Here is a 20505-nt window from a genome sequence, read left to right as displayed (position 1 = left end):
AATATAACATCGTGACTCACCAGTCATTAAACCACTTATATTGTATTTCCAGTGATAATTGTCAAGGCATGAAAGTGCAGAACATACTCCCAGGGAGAATTTCTGGAGTGCTGGCAAATTAATACCGTGTCATGTCTTGGGGGTCAGAAGATTTTCTTATATCAGCTGTCTTGCTAATATTTGACTCAGTCATTATTTGGGAAGATTTTCTACATGTGTTAATAGTTGCTGAGCTGTATCCCATTTTTTAAGATCCAATGGAGAGAAATGTATTTTTATTGTCTTAAAATCAACACATATACTCAGAAAAATTAAAATATACAACTAAGCATAAAAAAAATTCAATACTATTAATGCCTTGGTATATGTTTTGCCAGGTCCTCGGCTGTGTACGAGTGTTGTAGAGTGACCAACTGTGGCAGTTTGCCTGGCACTGAGGACCGTCCTGGGTTACTGGGCTCTCAGTCTAAAACTAGACGTTGTTGGGTCAGCTGGGAGATTGGTTCATATAGACAGACCCCTTGTGTACACATGGATTTACCCACACTGTAATAAGTGAAATTACTTTATTGAGGACCCCAGTGCAGGGCCAACACTAAGTTTTTTCTATGCATTATTCATCTCAGTTTTCAGGAGGGAAACCCGCTAAGCTCATGCCTGTAATCCTGGGAGTTTGGGAGGTCAGGTCTTCAATTGCTTGAGGCCATGAGTTAAAGACCAGCTTGGATAATGCAGTGAGACCCGGAACCTACAAAGAATTCTCTGAGTGTGGTGGCACACACCTGCAGTCCTAGCTACTCAAGAGGCTCAGGCAGGAGGATCACTTGTGCCCAGCAGTTTGAGACTGCAGTGAGCCATGGCTGAAGCACGGTACTCCAGCCTGGGTGATGGAGCAAGACCCTGTCTTTTAAGGAAAAATAAAAAAGGAGGAAAACAAAGGCTTAGGATGGTGTTATAAATGTTTTAAAATTTTATTTATTCATTTATTTTGATATGGAGTCTCGCTCTGTCACCCAGGTTGAAGTGCAGTATTGCAATCTCAGCTCACTGCAACCTTTGCCTCCCGGCATCAAGCAGTTTTCCTGCCTTAGCCTCCCAAGTAGCTGGGATTACTGGTGCCCATCACCATGCCTGGCTAGTTTTTTATTTTTAGTAGAGACGGGGTTTCACCATGTTGGCCAGACTGGTTTCAAACTCTTGACTTCAGGTGATACACCTGCCTCAGCCTCCCAAAGTGCTGGGATTACAGGCATGAGCCACCGTGCCCCGCCAGAATGGTATTTTTAGATTGGTGAATGTCCTTTTATAATGTTTAGTCTGTTCTCCTGTTGCAGTAGGGTTGTGATGTAAACTCTTAGCCACATACATGTAAGTTTTTTCCTGGTTTGTCATTAAAAAAAGTTGGGGTTTTCTACATACAGACGTTGTATCATTTATGTGTTAATACAATCATTTTCCTATTTTATGTGATGCTTAGTCTTTTTCCCTCCCAAGACCATATAAAAAGTCACTTGTAACTTCATCAGAATTTTTCGGTATCAAATGCATTGGGGATGTACTTTAGAATAAGATATGAGGTAGGGATTTAACTAAGTTTTTTTCTCATGGATACAGGTGGACACACAAATCCACCCTTTTCCCTTTGATTTAAAATTCACATATTAAACACATACTGACACAGACATGCGTATACACATGTACACATACACGAACACATTTCTGTACCTTCCATTCTGCTCCATTGATCTCTTTTTGAAGCTGTATCCCACTCTGCTAATTATTATAGGTCAAGGATAAGGACAGGATGGGAAGAAGAAGTATTACTTGTCTAGGTATGGTGGCTCACACCTGTAATCCCAGTACTTTGGGAGGCTGAGGTGGGTGGACCACCTGAGGTCAGGAGTTTGAGACCAGCCTGGCCAACATGGTGAAACCCCATCTCTACTAAAAAATGCAAAAATTAGCTGGGCATGGTGGCAGATTCCTGTAATCCCAGCTACTCAGGAGGCTGAGGCAGGGAGAATTGCTTGAACCCGGGAGGCGGACGTTGCAGAGAGCCAAGATCGCTCCACAGCACTCCTGCCTGAGCTACACAGCGAGCCTCCGTCTCCAAAAAAAAAAAAAAATTAACCTTAACCCTAGGAAATATGAGAGTAAAGATGAGCCTGTAGGTAACAATTTAGCCATGAAGACTTTCCTCCAACTCAACCCTACCGTAAGTATCTGGTGATGTTCCCTGGGAGAAACTGTCTATGTTTCAAAGTCATGTGTTGATGATTTGCAGTTCCCATAGAAACAGGCCTTGGAGACCTACAATAAGACTTAACCTTGTAAAGCTCTTAATTGCTGTAACAGACAGTTTTTAGCCTTTTGTCTGTTTTATTGCTGCACAACACCAGACAGGGATGGAACTTACACTGATCTTTTATGTCGAAGGCTTGGAGCACTTCTGGTTTTGTTTTTTTGTTTTTCCCTTTGGATTCCTTCTATTTTGTCACTACAGTTTTGGTGTGAAGGGGTAATGAGGACAGTGATACCAAAACTGCAGAGAGCAAATTGCTGCAATTTTAAGAGTATCGCGAAATCCGAGATTCTGGTCCTATTCTCAAGTGTCTCAATGGAGTATTCCAAGTTTTCTTTTTTCATCTTAAGTCGTCTTTTTCATCTTAACTATGGTACCAACAATTATTAAAGATAGAAATGAAAATATCAGTGACACTGCTTCGTTGTAGTGATAGATGGTTTCCTTGTTTAGTGGTGCTCATAAGACCCTAAAGCTGTTTTCTTTCTGTTTGCTCAGTGATTGTAATTTAAGCTATTTCATGTTTCTTTTTTTAAGGCGCTGAGCAAAGAGACAAACGATACCTCATTTTCCTATAATTTCTTAGTGATTGCAAATTGATGTCTTATCCAAAACATGCTTGGCTTGTTTGCAGTTTGCTTTGTCTATTGAACTAATAATGTTAGTTTGAAAAGTGTATCAGGTTTTGATAAACATGACAATTGTTTTGTGTTCAAGTCTTTGAGAGTGGGTGAAATTTTTTGTTTTGCTGTGTTTTTTTCACTCAGATGCAGCAAAGGAATCTGAAATAGCCTAAAAGACAATGAGCTACAATTGAGGCTTTGCTGGAGCTTATAATCAACTCCATGCATCCTAAAAAACTTCATTTAGTTGGTAAAGACTGCATTAGCAAATGAGGTTTAAAAGTCAAATATCAATGAAAGGTATAAAATATAAATTAGGTTGGGCAGTCAGTGCCCAATAACCAAAATAGGCAGGAACTTCCTTCCTAAAATAATGGAATGTGCCATTTGTTCTGAAAGCATGTAGCAGAACTGTGCTAGGAGACATTCCAGCGGCCTCTGTTGCTCACTTAGTGTTAGCTAAGCAAAAAAAAAAAAAAAGTTGAATGAATAACTGTATTTGAAACTGAATGTGCCCCTCAAGTAACTCATCCTCCTTCTGATTCTAGATGGTTTTTTTCCTTTAATTCCATTTTTCAACCACTGAAATAAAACCAATTGGAATCATCTTTCTGTCCTTCTCTGTGTACCCCATATCCAATGAGACCCTCAAGCCCCTGTCCTGTTGATCTTTCTTTCCTGAGCTTTTTCACCTTCCTTCTTCCCTTCCCTAGTCAGGGGCCTCACCATTAGTGTATTTTTCCATCTTTGGTCTTTCTTTTCCTACCGTTCTGATACGTGATGCCAGACGGATGTTTCTGAACACTGATTTTCAAATTTCGCACCCAAATAGCATCCAGTCCTTTTAGGAATTGGAAGCGTGTGCAGAAGTATCGCTCACTACAGCTGCTGCAAAGAAGCAGCTTCCAGCTTTGAATGTGATTAGCTATTCAGGTAACCAATCAACTGTGAGGCCATTACGTGCATATTTTGTGGCTGAAACCAGTATCCTTGAATTTCTTCCAGAAGCCACTGATTTAAATTTGAACTAATAGAAGATGTGTGTCCCTGGTTAGCTGGTGGTATTTAATTCTAACATCATCATTGCATGAGGTCATATTAAATCTTGACAGAAATTTTGAAGGTGAAACCTGGTTTCTTGGTCTGTTGTACTGGAGATTCGTTGCATTGACTCTAATTGCCAGTTTCAGTGAGTGAGATGGAAACATTCCTTAACTTAGAGAACGGTGAACACCCAGCATCACTGGCTTGCTGTGAGTGTCCTTTTGACCACACAGTTTCCTTTCTGCTATTTATTTGCTCACCAAACAGCCTGTAATCTGGTCTCTTACTGCCCCTCACCTGTCACATGCACGTAGATGGTACTGAGTTTTGATCTTGGCATATTTTCTTTTTCTTTTCTTTCATTTCCTTCTTTTTCTTCCTTTTCTTCCTTCCCTTTCTTCCTTTTTTCCATTCCTTCCTCCTTTTCTTTTTTCCTTTCCTTTCCTTTTCTCTCCTTCCTCCTTTCTTTTTTCTTTCATTTCCCGCCCATCCCCTCCCCTTTCTTTTCAAGAGTGCTGTTCTGTGGCCCAGACTGTGTCATGATCTTGGCTCACTGCAACCTCTGCCTCCCAGCTTCAAGCGATTCTCCCACCTCAGCCTCCTGAGTACCTGAGACTATAGGCGTGCACCACCACACCTGGCTAACTTTTTTTATTTTTAAGAGAGGCAGCATTTCACCATGTTGGCCAGGCTGTTCTCAAACTTCTGATCTCAAGTGATCTGTCTGCTTCGGTCTCCCAAAGTGCTGGGATTACAGGCATGTAATCCCATGAGCCAACATGCCCAGCCCAGATCTTGGCATATTTTCTAAGAAAAATCGAGAAATTGACATTGTCTTTTACAAATCTGGCTTTTGCAAAGTTGTCTCTGTGAAAAGATCTCCTGAATTAGTTCACAGTCGGGTAACGAGATGAGTTTGAGATTTTGGATGTTGAATCTGTGGTGTAGACACTCCCCAAGATGGCGTGTGTGTGACTTTGGCAGCCCCCAGTGACCCGTACTCCTTGGTGCTCATGTCCTGGCATGGTCACCTCCCTCACTGACTCTGAGCTTGGCTATGTGTGTAACCTTGGCCAACAGAACATCAGCAAACATGATGCAAGTGAAGGTGCGCTTGGCTCTCACACTTCAGGACTTGTCCTTTTGAATCCTTCTAGAATCCAGCTTCTGTGATGTGGGGAAGTCCATGTGAAGAAGAACTGAGGACCCTAGGTGCAACCCCAGCTGAACTCCCAGCCAGCAGCCAGGGCCAGCTGTCAGCTGTGCAAACAAGGCCATCTGGAACTTCCCACCATCACAGTGACTCAGCCTTGACAAAGACCTCTCCATTCTCAAAATACCATTGATGTTCATGCCATAATTTCAATTACAGCATAACAAATAATGATAACAGGCATAATAGCAAACCTTAATGCGGCATTTGCTATGCCACAGTCACACGGATAACTTGTTGATTGTGTGACTGCAACTCTGGTGGCAAAAATGCTAAGTTTATTTTTTTTCCCTGATCACTGACTTAAACCATGCTTTATCAAATTTCCTTTACCCATCTTTTGACCACTTCTTCTCAGGAGCAATTCATTCCACAAATACTTATGGAACTTCCACTGTCTGTTAAACACAGATGATACAGTAGTGAACAAAATGAGCAAACGTCCTTGCTTTCAGTGAGTCTACATCCTGATGGAAAATACAGTTAATAAACAATGAGTAGATGAGTTAGCTTGGAATTAGTTATATTCTGGAAATACTCTTTTTTTGTGTTATTTTGTTTTTTGAGACAGCCTCCCTCTATCACACAGGCTGGAGTGCCGTGGAGTGATCTCTGCTCACTGCAACCCCCGCCTCCCAGGTTCAAGTGATTCCCCTGCCTCAGCCTCCCAAGTAGCTGGGGTTATGGGCACTCTCCATCATGTCTGGCTAACTTTTAATTTTTATTTTTAGTAGAAACAGGGTTTTACCATGTTGATGAGGCTGGTCTCGAACTCCTGACCTCAAATGTTCCACATGCCTCAGCCTCCCAAAGTGCTGGGATTATAGGCAAGAGCCACTGAGCCACTGCCAGAAATATTCTTTGACTTAGAGAATGGTGAAAACGCCCAACATCATTAGCTTGCTGTGAATGTCCTTTTGACGATGTAGAACTTGCTTTTTTCTGATTCTTTTCCCAACAGACAACCAGTAATTTGGTCTCTTACTGACTCTTACCCACTATGAGGACTGGCCACGTGCACATAGATGGTGTAGCCTAAATAAAGCAATGAGAGTTGACGTGACCAGGCCCTTGCAGGCTAGCTGCAGCTCTCATCCTGTCACTTTCACGGTCAGGGAGAAAGCCCTTCCTGGGATGTGCTGGTCTCACAGCAGAGGGAAAAGAGAGGTGACACAGCCATAGGATGGCTTTGCAGCATCTGCTTAGGAGGAGCATGCATCACTTACTCTCGCATTTCATTGGTCAAAGCAGGTCATATGAACACTCCTGATTGGCTGGGGAAACAAACAGTTGTGAGCATAAATGTATATTCTACCACAGTTAACAAAACATGCCAGATGTAGATGAGGGTTAAGTAGGAAAAAACAAAAAAGAAGGAAATGGAGATGTGGGGAGTTCAATTTTAAATTGCATGGCCAGGGGTAGACTTCTTTGGAAGGCAACATTTAAGTCATCTGAAGCAGGTAAAGGGAAGAGCCTTGGAATAGCTGAACAAAGAGTTTCAATAGGTGGATGTGGTGGCAGGTGCCCGTAATCCCAGCTACTCAGGAAACTGAGGCATGAGAATCGCTTGAATTCGGGAGGCAGAGTTAGTAGTGAGCTGAGATCTCACCACTGCACTCCAGCCTGGGTGACAGAATGAGACTGTCTCCAAAAAAAAAAAAGGAAAAAGTTGCAAAAAGAGGGAAAGCAAGTGCAAAGGCCCTGACGCAGCGTGCCTGGTGATTTGAAGAACAGCAGAGAGGCCAGTTGTAGTTGGAACCTATGGATGTCTTTGTGGGGTGGTTCCTGGAAATGGAATCTGAGAAGAAATGAGGGTGGGTGAAGATCATGTGTAAGACAAGCCCAAGAGGGTTTTGAACAGGAGAGTGACACGATCTGACTTGTGTTTAATAGGATCATTCTGTCTGCTGTGTTATAAACAGACATAGCGGGACAAAGTGGAAAGCCAGAATATAAGTGGGGGGGGCTTTTTATAGTCATTCAGGTGATAGCTACGGTGGCTTGTACCACAATGGAAGCAGTGTGATGGTGAGAAGTGGACGGATCGTGGATATCTTTTGAAGGGAGAACTGAGAATCACTTTTGGTGGTTTGACTGTGGGATGGAGAGAGAGATTGAAGATGATGCTAAGGTTCCCTAACTTTCAGCTCACTGAGCAGTCATTAAAATCACCATAATCTGAAGAATCGGTTTCAAATTGTCAGCCTCAGCTTCCCCCATTTCCCACCCTGCCTCGGTTAGTACAGGCCTGAAGGGGAAATTGGCTGCTGGGATGGAGGATGGGGGAAGTGCTTGCGGTGGATCCAGGAAACCACCTCTTACACCCATCGTTCATTGATCTTCTGATGTGCCAGGGTGAGGAGGGAGGACAGGGAAGGCGATGCACCTTCTTTCTGGGATGGGAAAGCCTTGCAGACCTCTCCTGGGAGGTTTCTTCTTCTTTTCTGGCTAATAATGTGCCACCATCGGTGTTCTCTGTTCAGTGGATTCCCAAATGCTGCTCTCTCAAGTGGGTACCCGGGCAAGTTCTTTAGGATGTGCTGAAGGGCCTCCCTTCTGCACAGGTTTTCAACATGTGAAATACTAGACTCCTGGTTGGCTGCTGTCCCAGCTGGACCACCTGGAGATCAGCAAGCATGGCTCCCTTCCGTGGGGCCCTAGAAGGTGGAAATGCAGGCTGCCCCACTGCCATGCCATGCCTTCTCCAATTCTCTTCCTTCCTGTTCAGCAGGGCAGACCCCCTCATCTGTTGTCTAAGAAGGTCTTTTATTCTTGCAAACACCCACTATCTCACAAAGTGTTTCTTTTGATGCATCCCTCTTAGTTTCAGGGAAGGGAGGCAACCCACTGTCTCCCAAACCCAGGATGTATAGGGCGGGCATGGTCTCTCACCATGAATATTACACTTGCAGAAAGGTGACAACCCCAGAGGCCCTCTCTGCTCCTCTTCTTTCCCCTCTGATTTTCTTACACAAAGAAAGGTGGGTAGAACCCTGGTTGGTGAACCAAGAAGCAGAGCTCAACCAGAAGAACCAATTAGGATCTTTTTCTTTTCTATTTTTTCTTTCTTCCTTTTTTTTTTTTTTTTTTTTTTTTAAGACAGTCTCGCTCTGTCACCCAGGCTGGTTGGAGTGCAGTGGCGCGACCTCAACTTACTGCAGTCTCTGCCTCCCAGAGTCAAGTGATTCTCCTGCCTCAGCCTCCCAAGTAGCTGGGATTACAGGCATGCACCGCCATTTTGGCGGCTAATTTTTGTAATTTTAATAGAGATAGGGTTTCACCATGTTGCCTAGGTTAATCTCGAACTCCTAGCCTCAAGCCATCTGCCCACCTTAGCCTCCCAAAGTCCTGGGATTCTAGGCATAAGCCACTGTGCTTGGTCCCAGTTAGAATATTGCATGTCCAGTTGGCAGGGAACTGAATGCAGAAGGAAAAATCATAATCTCGTCTGCCATGAAGACTGTGGACTCTCTATTCATCAGTTTCACCTTGCGCTGGGCTCAAGGACAAGTAGGTCCAGCGTGCTACTTCCTAGTGTGGAACCTGGGGCCTTCACCTCTGGGTTTTACTGTCTCATCTGTGTGGTGCGGATGCAGCATGGTCTCTACCAAATACCCTTGGCCTTCCTTTCTAGATAGACCCCTCCTCCCTGCTGTTTGGAAATTCCCCCATCTCGAATTCCACTTCTTTGGGGCTGTCTGGTTTTGACTCCTAACTACCCTTGATCTTGCCTGTCCTGGTTTTGATACCCTTTCTTCTTAAAAATATTGAAACTAGGTGTTTGCATTTGGCCTTCTCCCTCTTCCTTTCCTGCCAATCCTCACTTCCTTTCCTTGGCAGCCTCCTGAGACATCTGGGTACCAGCCAGGCTCACGCTCACCTCCAGTCCTCTGTGGAAGTGTGCCATGGGCCCCATGTCATCCTGTTCCACTGTGATCAAACCCCTGTGCAGCCAGAACTAAAGCCTCAAGGTGTGGCTCGATACTAGGAGAGAGACAGCACCCTTTCACCTAAAACAATCTTCCCTATCTCATTGCCAGAGGTTTTGACCCAGTCTTGCAGCCCACCCTGAAAACCACCATGTCATGTGTGTACCTATGCAACAATCTGCAAGATCTGCACATGTACCCCAGAACTTAAAGTACAATAAAAAAAAATCTTGCCAATGAAGATTCATTGGAATCACTCAATATTGTCATTTTGGAGCACAGTGGGGCTGGAGTCCGTTGCGTCTTAGTATGTCACTTTCATTCCCTGCTCATCTCCTATCCAGGGTTATTCCAGCTGTTACGTTTACCCAGGACAGGAAAACTCATATCCCCAGAGTTTGATAGAAAAATCAGTTCATGAAAATCTCCTTCTTCAGTGAATGAAGATTATAATGGTTAAAAAGGGATGTTAAATAACCTTTCAACATGCCGCTACTGAGTTCCAGTTTTGTTTCATGAAGTGTTACTAGAATTACAGATGTAAAGAGATCAGGTTGCTGCATCTGAGAGGCTCCAAACTTATTGCAGAGCTTGTTAACACTGTGAGACCACAAACCCATTTTTAGAAATATGCTGGAAACTGTTGCCCTCTTTGCCCCATTCCCTAAAATGTTGGATTGTTGGAGAGCTTGAGTATTTTATTTTGGAACTCATTTGTCCAAGGCTGGGTAGCTAGGACCTCTGTCTGCCAGAGATCCACTCTGACCTCAGTCGTCCACTATGCTAACTTCTAGCCCTAGGCCCTTGCAAAGAAATGCTGTATATTTCAATTAGGATTTCAGGACCCTGCCAGCTAAGACAAGACAGTACCAACTTTCTTGAAATTGTAAAAATAAGCAGATTAAAAAGGTGTGACAGTAAGTAAATAGAAACACTACTACATTGTTTTGTTTTTCCAGAACAGTATGATTTTTAATGGGACATATTTCTTCTATTAAATTTTACTATGTATAACTTATACATGGTATAATAAATAGATGTATTTATAGACAAAATGTTTTAATTTCACAAGGCAGATGGAAGTTGTTCACATTTGCTTTGCGATTCAAAATATTTGTTTAGAATTAGTCAATTGATTTAATATGCAACATTAGTTAGTGTGAACAAGATGTGCAATTGACAGGGAGGAAAAATTTATTGTGCATAAGTATATAAGCAATGTGTTGATAGAATGATTTGGTGTTCTTCAGTATAGATGTTTGGTATTAACGCTGGTTCAGAACATAGTGAAAAAATATTTGTTCTGTTGGTTTTATACTCAGATCAAAATTCCTTCATAGCAGATCTTTTTCATGCTTAGAAAATTCAGTTATATAATCTGACGTGAGTTATATAACTGTACTATGTTACACGTCAGTGAGCCATGTATATATTTTTCTATTGATACTGATTTTCCATAGACTGAGCTGGTGTAAATTTTGTGTGCAGTTGGAAGTGTCTCCTAGGTACATGTGGCAACATCATGTCTTCTCCATTCTATCTGCTTCATGAGGAATAGACAAACATTTGCTGACCAGCTAATATGTGCTAGAATAATTTATGCTTAGCTTCTTATTTAGTATGTACAGGCATGTTCAATTAATTCTCGTGAAAGAATAAAGATGGATGTTATTTTCAACTCCATTCTATTTATGGAAGTGTTCAGTGAGCCACCCAAATTCATACTAGGAAGGAGCTGGTCAGAGGTGAGTCTCTCACCTCTGGTCTGGTCTTCATTGCTTCGCACCTTGCAAAGTTGCCTGATCTTTGAAAGTGTGGGTGACGTTGACTGTCCTCAGGGCTTGGCACCACACTGTGGTTCACGGGAACTCAGGGGGCAGAGTATGGGGACTGTCCAGCTGGCCTTGTGTCTTAGCTGCCATGTTCTGATTGTGTGGTTCTGGGCATTCATTCATTTTCTGCACTTCAGGTGTGCCACTTATAAAACAGGGACACTCATGCCATGGGACTGTGGAAAGGCCATGGGGCAAACCTAGTTACTAACTCAGAGGCACTGTAAGAAATGGTATCTATACTGATAAACTTAAGACTGAGAAAGTAATACTTGACAAACTGGGGGAGTTAATGCTGATGTTTATTGTACTGTGACGTGTTTTTGATGGCCTTGGTTTTATGTCTTGTGTTTTTCTATTTCTTTGACTGTCATGTCCCCATCACTTTATGCTTCCTGCCCATCAGGTGTCTCTTTATTGCACCCTGCCCTGTGATTGTGTGAGGGGACACTTTATGGTGTTGTGTCCCTGAAACCACCTCTTGACACCACAGTTCTTTTAAATTTGCATGTAACTTTTTTTTTTGAGACAGGGTCTTGCTCTGTTGCCGAGGCTGGGGTGCAGTGGTGTAATCGTGGCTCATTGCAGGCACGATTACTCTAAATCCATGCCCTTGCTTGCTAAACTGCCACTGAGGCCCCCACTTCAGGTGTTCACTAAGAAACAGGCACCTCAGTGGCAGTTTAATGGAAACCCTGAGTAGGAATAAATCCAATGAATGACCTGCAACTTTCTTTTTTTTTTTTTGAGACGGAGTTTTGCTCTTGTTACCCAGGCTGGAGTGCAATGGCGTGATCTTGGCTCACCGCAACCTCCGCCTCCTGGGTTCAGGCAATTCTCCTGCCTCAGCCTCCTGAGTAGCTGGGATTACAGGCACGCACCACCATGCCCAGCTAATTTTTTGTATTTTTAGTAGAGACGGGGTTTCACCATGTTGACCGGGATGGTCTCGATCTCTTGACCTCGTGATCCACCCGCCTCGGCCTCCCACAGTGCTGGGATTACAGGCTTGAGCCACCACACCCAGCCATGACCTGCAACTTTCTATACTGAAAACTAGAAAGCATTGGTCAAAGCAATAAATAAATGGAGTAATATACCGCATTCATAGATTGGAAGAGTCAATATCACAGTCAATTCTTCCCAAATTGAGATTTAAATTCAATGAAATCTTAATTAGAATCTCATTAGGGTTTTTTTTTTTTTTTTTTTTTTTTGTGGATTTGATGATCTGATTCTTCAATTTATATAGACAGTGAAAGGAACTGAAAGTAGCCAAAATAATCTTGAAGCAGAAAAACAAACTTGGAGGAATTAATGTCTCAGATTTCAAGATTTTATATAGCTGAAATAATTAAATGTGATGTGTGTACAAGGAGAGATGAACCAGTGGAACAAAACGGTTCAGGAACAGACTTGCAAACACATCTGATTTTTAACAAAGGCTCTACTACAATGAAATAGGTTAGTTTTGTTGATTGTTAATCAGTGTTTATTTGAAAATAATGGGCCTTAGACCTGTCTTATTTCATACACAGAAATTTAATTTAAAATGGATAATAGACCTAATGTGAAAAGTAAAACCATAAGTTTCTAAAAATTAGGATAATAATTTGTGACTTTGCAGTAGTCAGATTTCTTTAAAAAGATACACAAAAAATACTATTCATAAAAGAATGATAAATAGAAACGTACTGAGAATTTGTTCATCAAAATACAACATTAAGAGAGTAAAAAGGCAATACAGAGACCAGAAAAAGATATCTTCATTTTATATATATGAGACAAAGGACTTACATTCAGAATATATAAAGAACTCCTACCAATCAAAAATAAAAAGGCAACCAAATGTAGAAATAGGCAAGAGACTCACATGTAGTATTTTACAAAAAAAAGAGATCCACATGATCTGTAAGCATTGAAATGGCACTTAATTAGCCAGCAAGGAAATGCAAATTAAAACTACAATGAGATATCACACCTTCAGCCATTAACTTTTTTCTTTCCAATCATTTGATATTTTATTTCTTTTAATTGCCTTACTGTACTGGCCAGGACTTCCAGAGGACAGTGCTGTGAAGAATGGGTAAAAGGACAGTTGTCATAATCCTGAACTTGGGGAGAAAGCATTTAATATTTCACCATTAGGAATGTGTTTTTTCTAAATACTCTTTATCATATTGAAAAAGCTCCCTTCTAGTCTGTTTACTGAGATTTTTAAAAATCATGAACAAGTTTTAAATCATATCAAAATGTTTTTTCTGCCTCTGTTGAATCATGAGTTTTCTCTGTTAATGTGAAAAATGCTTATTTTTAATACTAAACCAACTTTTCACTTCTGCCACAATCCCCACTTAGTCATGATATATTATACACACATACATGTATATACAATTTATTCATGTTTCATATTTGTATAGGATTTTTGTTCCTATGATCATGGGGAGTATTTGTCTATTTTTTATTTTTTTAATGTCCTTGTGAGGTTTTAGTAGTATATCAGGGTCACTCTGCATTCATAAGATGAATCATGAAGTTATTCCTTCTACTTCCTGGAAACATTTGTTTAAGATGGGTATTATTTTTTTCCTTAAGTATTTGAAAGTATTTTCTAGTGAAGTCACCCAGGCCAGGGAGTTTTCTTTGAGGGAAGTTTTTAAATTACTGATTAAATTTCTTTAACAGATACAGGATTTCTTGTGTCAGTTCTGCTTCTGTTTTTCAAATTGTCTATTTAAACTGTTAAATTTAATTCAGCATAAGATAGCTCATTATATTCTCCAGTGATTTTAATATCCAGATAATTTGTTTCCTTTTTGATCCTGATGCTAATGCTTTCTCATTTTTCTTGATCAGTCTTGTTAGATTTATTCGTTTTATTGATTTTTCCCCAGAGACCTACCTTTTGGATTTGCTGGCTTTTTTCTATTATATAATCAATTTTCTATTTCATTGGTTTCTCCATCTACCTTTTATTCTCACAATTAAGTGTTTTTTAAGTATATTCAGAGTTGTACAACCCTCACCATAATCTTAGAACATTGCATCACTTCCAAAAGAAATTCCATAAACAGTAGCAGTCACTCCTCAATCCTGTTTTCCTACTCTGTCCCCTCTCCAGCTCCTGGCAACTGCAAATCCACTATGTTTGCCTATTCTGGACATTTCACATAAATAGAATCATGTACACAGCCTTTTGTGACTGGCTTCTTCCACGTAGCATATTTTCAAGGGTCTTCTATGTTGTAGCCTGTGTCAATAATTCATTCTTTTTAAATCTCAAATATTTTAAGTTCCATTGTGTATATATATACAGATGCTCTTTGACTTACAGTGGCGTTATGTCCTGATTAATCCATTGTAAGTCAAAAATGCATTTAATACCCTGATATACCCATTGTAAGAATTGAAAAATTGCTAAGTTGAATCATTGTCAGTTGGAGACCGTCTATATTTACATATCCATCTATTAGTTGATCAACAGGTTATTTCTACTTTGTGATTATTATGAATAATACAAATATGAACATTCACAAAAAGTTTTGTGTGAGTATATTTTCATCATTTCTCTTGGTGATATACCTAGGAGTTGGAATTAGTGAGGCATGTGCCATCTCTGTATTTTTTTGAGGAACTACAAAGCAGTTTTCTGAAGTGTCTTCACCACTTTACATCCCTGCCAGAGATGTGTGAGCATTCCAATTTCTCCCCATCTTCACCAACACTTGCTTTTGTATATCTTTTTTATTTTAGCCATCCTAATGACTACAATGTGATATTTCATGGTTTTCATTGATATTTTTCTAAGGACCAAGTAGGTTGGACATCTTTTCATGTATTGGCCATTTGTATATCTTCTTTGGGGGAAATGTCTCTTCAAATCATTTGTCCATTTAAAATGGTTTTTTTTTTTTCTTTTTTTTTGGTTATGGGTTCTTTATGTATACTGTATTCAAATTTCTTCAACTATTTTGCTAATGTTTTTCCCATTTATGGGTTGTCATTTTACTTTCTTGAGGGTGTCCTTTGACACACAAGTTTTTAAGTCCAGTTTATCCTTGTTGTCATTTGTGTTTTAAGAAACCATTGCCTAACCTAAGGTCATGAAGATTTACTCCTTTGTTGTCTTCTAGGGATTTTATAATTTTAGCTTTTATAACCAGAGATATAACCAATCATTTTAAGTTACTATTTGCAAATGGTGTGAGGTTTGGATCCAAATTCATTCTTTTATATGTGGATACTCCTTTTTTGATTTACTTCATCTTATTTTGGGTTTGTTATTGAGATAAAAGCTTAGGTTCCCAATTTCCAAATGTTTTACTTTTCTAATATACAGTATTTATTTAGTGTTATACATTTCATTTTTTTTGGCTGTCATATTTTCATTAACACTCAAGTAAAAATTATGTTTTCATTGCAATTTCTCTTTGACTCTTTGGTTATTGATTTAGTGGTCACTTAATTTCTAAGCTTTTGGGATTTTGTAGACTTACTTTATTGCCAGCATATAATCTAATTTGGTAAGCAGCCCACATGCATGTGGGAAGGAAATGTCCCCATGGCTGTTTAATGTAGTGTTCTACAGCAATCAATGAGATCAAGCTAAGGTCCAGGCATGCCTGCCATGTGATTAGAGACAGCTTCAGATGATAATAATTCTAGCTTCCAGTTGCTGACTGAAGCAGACAAGCCACGTATCCCCACCTTGCCCTGTTTAGACTCCTCAGCAAAGAATTTGTAAATTTAATACAGTGATTGTTTTATGCCATGAAGTTTTGGGATGATTTGTTATGTAGCAATGGCAAGAGAACCATTCTATTTTGTAGGCTTGATGTTTATGAGAAAATCTATGCTTTTGTGTAATCCTTAAGGAATTTGGGATTATTAAACCAGAGTTTTAGAAAACAGATTCTAGCACAATATGTTTTATACACATTTGGAAACAGCCAAGATGAGATTAAAATATTGACATTTTATAGCTCTAAGTTTAGTAGGTAGTATCATACTCCTGAACAGAGTGTCACCAAAAGTTATATATAAAATCTCATGCCTTTTTGTATGCTTAATTATGTGGTAATTGTGTGCGTATGAAAGAAAACAAAGCCCAAACAGAAATTCACAAATGAAATATACTGTTGAAGGCAATGTTAAGTTCTGAAATGTAGAAGAGGGTACTACATAATTTCTGCTTTACAAGTGGAGGAAAAAAAGTATTTCTGGCTATTGCGATTTCAAACTGCTGAGCCACAAACCTATCAGAATACTGCAAATCTCTCTCTGAAGTAAACAGGCTTCTGCATCTTTGCTCACTGGTCTAGACAGCTGCCATGTGGGTTCCCGTGCTTCTGGCTGGCTCAGTTAGCAGATCTCTTAGGTAAGCATAAGGCCTGGTCTTGAGGTCCTGTATGATTTCATTAGGCATTTGTAGTGCTCTGTGGTCTCAGGGTTGCTAGGTAGAAACGTTTAAAAGTACAATTGTTTCTTTTGAGCCACTAAGGTAAAAAAATGCAAAGGTACAGTTAAAGAAAAAGGCGTTTATTTAGGCCATCAACTAGGATCATAATAAATAATGCAGTATACTGATGTAATAACAGATGTTCTCATGCATTTATCGTGGTTATAAATATACAAGAAAGCTGGCTTATGGGGCTGTTAGGGCAAATTTGGAAAGGTGTATTTGGCAATTATACAGTAAAAGTTAACAGTGTTGACTATCAGACATTCTCTTTTCTATCAGTTTTTAGAATACACCCCTATACATCTGTGAATAAATGGTAATGGTCTCTTAGAGTTTCTATTTTTTTGTGAACATACCAGAGTTAAGTCAATTGTCAAAAGATCCAGGCTGACAATTTGTTATTTGTCAATATTTCCAATGAAAAACAGATATTAGAAAAATGAACTCTTCTGCATTTCAATGTAGAGGCTGATATATTACAAGCCGGAATCATTCAAACAATAAAATGTGCCTCAGTGAAATAAAAGTAGTTTATAAATAGTAACTCTGATACTCAATATACAAATGCTATATTATTGCATTTGTAATTTGGTAAGTAAATGACCGTATATCTGACTGCAAAAGTGATGAACTTTTTGATTAAAGCTTAATTTTGCTAGTAGATTTCATACCAAGGGTTAAAATAGGATAATCTTTAACATAAAGCTTTAGGGCACATAATTTAAACATATCTGAAACACTAAAAATGTGTTTTTAATTGTTATTTACAGTTAACCAATGATACCAGCTTAATTCAGCCAATTGCCAGTCTTGACTCCCTCTTTCAACATCTGTTATTAAGATCTTCCTTATAAATACTTAAGCAAATTAATTTAGTGAAGGAGAGCGATCTGTGGTCCAGAGTAACTCAATGTATGGCCATTTGGTTTGGAGACAGCGTTTAATAGGAGTATCATCTGTCTGCAGCATGGGATCTTCAAAACCCATTACAACTGCCGTCCCTTCTACGTACATAACCTGTTGAACAAAATACCAAGGTCAATCAACAGTCTTAGCAAATTCTTACGTGGAATGAAAAGCTTAGCAAATAAGGTATTACATATTGTTTCAAATGGAACTTTATATCTAATTTTATTTTGTTAGAAATTATGAGCAAGAATATCTGTTTACCAGTTAATATGAAAGTAAACTTGTAAATGATATTTAATTGCTAGCTGGCCAGGTGATTTTTAAGAATCATAAAACACATACGGACTGTTTCTAAGTAAAAACATTCTTCAAAGGATCTATAGCATTTGAAAGAAATGTTTAATGATCATATTTACATATAATTTATATAGGTCCTACACTTTAATACTGAGGTACTCAGATGCTCATGTTGCCCCATGAAATGGAGAGCTATGAAAGGAATATAGCTATTATGTGTTAGGTCACTTTCTCCTTCTAATTTAAGTACTGAATTTCTAGAGCTGAAAACAATTGGCATGTTTGTCATCAAAATTTGCTATTATGGTATTAAGTAAGTATTTCTGAAATGCAATTCATGAGTGCATTTTGTACAGCATGAAAAATCATGGAGAAAAAATTAAAAAGGATGTCAGATACTATATATGCGGTGGCAATGATCACATAAATATATCCTGGCAGGTGAATACCAAGAAAAATTTTGTTCTGATTAATCTACAATGAAACATGTTAAAAAAGTATCTTGGAGATAACATACCAACAAAACCCCTAACTCGTTACCAAGGGCTCACTGTGGACATTAAGGCACTCCTCAGTGATTCGACGCTAAGTGAAAAGAAACAGATATAGACTGTCTTTTTCCAAAGTACGTAAAATTATTTTTACACATTCACTGGCTGATACGGCTGAGTGTAATTACGTTCTTCCAAAATAAGTGCCATAAGCTATTTAATTAAGGAGTCAAAAGAAACAACTTTCTTATCCTTAAATGGTAGTTGCCTCTAAAACACATTAAATATAGGAATGGATTACTAGATCAGATAATTTTGTGTCATAAATCTACTCCTTTCTATGAAAGCTCTAAAGATATATTTTAATGTCAAATGCATTTTTGGCATCTTTAGTTAATATATTAGTTTCTAGTGCTGATGAAATAAATGTACATTAAAACTACAACCCTGGCTTTTCAGTCCCCAAAGCAAAAGTGCCTTTCCTGAAAAGTTACACACAAAGAATATAATTCAAGTTATTAAATACAACAGGCCCTGGTTTTCACAAAGAACTTCTCATGCTCATGTAATAGAGCAGAAGTGCTTGGACAAAGTACCATGACCCACCTCCACGGCCTCAACAAGCCTCGGATGCCGGGTGACTCAGACTCCATCCCACTTTGCCAGCATTTGCCTTTTGTCTGTTTCCTTTTTAATAGGACCTCCTTATATTTTTAGCTCCTGAGTAACTTCAAAACACATTTCTGTGACTTAGTGACATCCATACTTTGCTTTATAGCTGTTGTATATTACTGTCATTTTCACAGTTCATCTGTTTTGTTTTCTAATCTTTTTTAGTGTCAGAAGCTCGTCACAAGCATGACTTGAAAGCTTACTATATACAGGCAGCATGGCCAAGCAGACCAAGGACAGGAGTGGGAATCAGGAACTCAGTTCCAATCCCTGCTCTGCCAATGACTTGCTGTGTGACCCTGGGTGAGTCACTTAATCTCCCTGTCTCAGATGCTTCATCTGTAAAATATGGATAATATTTGACCTATCTTGCAGGGATTGTGTGGGTGAATAATTAGTGATTATAAAGTACCTCCTATTACAAAGCTGTGCAAACGTCAAATTCTAGATGAAGCACTCATTCACACAGTAGAAAACAGCATCCGAGTGTTCTTGTTGACAATGTATATTCTTTGCTTATATATAAATTTTAGTCTTTTAGATTTGGTCTAATTAAAATGACGTACTTAATTTACCCTACCTTTTTTCTGTAACCTTCCACAATTTAGATACATGAAGCCAGCATGGGTAGAGCAAATTAAAAAGGAATGTTGGACCTTACTTCTTTCATATTAGCTATATCTACTGTAACTGATACTTGAATAAATGCAAAGATAACAGACACTCAAAAAGGGGAAATCAATGCAAGTGAACTCTTGCTTTAAGCCAGGTAAGTACACTTGGCAGTCAACCACCTATGTGCTTTGTCAATGGTTTGCAAAGGAAAGCTGCAAAGCATAATGGGTAGGAGTATGGGCTCTGAGCTGGACTAAGTTCTACTCCCAGCTCTGTCATTTCCTGGCTACTTGACCTGTAAAATTGGAATATACAGACAACAATTACTTCATAAGGTGGTATGAAACTTAAAATATTTAATACAATTCCAGGTAAATGCTCAATAAGTGCTAGCTCCTAAGGTTATTTTTTCCAGTCAAAAATTTCAATGTTACGTTCCTTTCTTTAAATGGATCAGTAGCATCTTTCACCAGACTAACTGTAACGTTGCTTTGGAAACACGCTACATTGCCAAGGGTAGCAGTCTGCATGTTTTAGTCACGGTGAAGCTACTGCTCTGAAGTCCAATGTCCATCTCCAATGTAGGCTAATATGTACTAGTCAAATTGAAAGATGACCAATTCTAAAATGTGTCATCATAGTAAAGAGACACCTGGAATAATCTTAGGTAGCAATTGTAGAGAATTGAACATTGTTATATACTCACATACTGTACTTATTTCATCAACCCAGCTGAAGACCGATGACTACGTGAATTATCATACCTTTTCATTATAGTTTGACTGCTTCAATCCATTGTAGTGGTAGACAGTAAAAGACTCCGGACCACTGGAGCCCTATTATAAATAAAGTACTATTAAAACTTTATATATTGATATCAGGCAATTTCAAATCAACTGAAAGTAAAATGCTTGTTTTTCAAATCCTTATCCTTTGATTGAGGACTCATTTGACAAAACAAGAAATTTAGATTCATGGAGTTAACTACCAGGAAGCCCTGAAGGTGAGAGCTGCCTCTGAAGAAGATGCTGCGAAGCAGGGAAGGTTGATTTCTATTATAAGCTCTTCCACACTTATTTTATGTTTTTAATTATGCATGTATCACTATATTTTT

At 39.2% G+C, this 20505-nt stretch overlaps 1 protein-coding gene across 6 annotated transcripts in view; it reads right to left on the bottom strand.

Annotated features, from left to right (window-relative positions):
• Window positions 1-16463: 16463 nt before the first annotated feature.
• The window catches only part of MINDY3 (MINDY lysine 48 deubiquitinase 3), an 82871-nt gene continuing 78829 nt past the window's right edge, over window positions 16464-20505 (bottom strand). For 5 of the 6 annotated variants that reach the window (XM_032243977.1, XM_032243975.1, XM_032243978.1 and 2 more), the window contains 2 exons: window positions 20156-20227; window positions 16464-17424 (listed from right to left, as the gene is read on the bottom strand). In XM_032243977.1, the coding sequence (XP_032099868.1) occupies window positions 17275-17424; window positions 20156-20227 (222 nt within the window). In that variant the 3' untranslated portion in view covers window positions 16464-17274. The remainder of the gene's footprint in view (window positions 17425-20155; window positions 20228-20505) is intronic. The other variant, XM_032243976.1, reaches the window with a different exon arrangement.

The sequence above is a fragment of the Sapajus apella genome, unplaced genomic scaffold, assembly GCF_009761245.1.
Source record: "Sapajus apella isolate SASKATOON/1434 unplaced genomic scaffold, GSC_monkey_1.0 scaffold53, whole genome shotgun sequence".
Taxonomy (NCBI): domain Eukaryota; kingdom Metazoa; phylum Chordata; class Mammalia; order Primates; family Cebidae; genus Sapajus; species Sapajus apella.
Note: the sequence above shows the minus strand (reverse complement) of the source record. Positions and strands in the feature narration are given on the sequence as shown.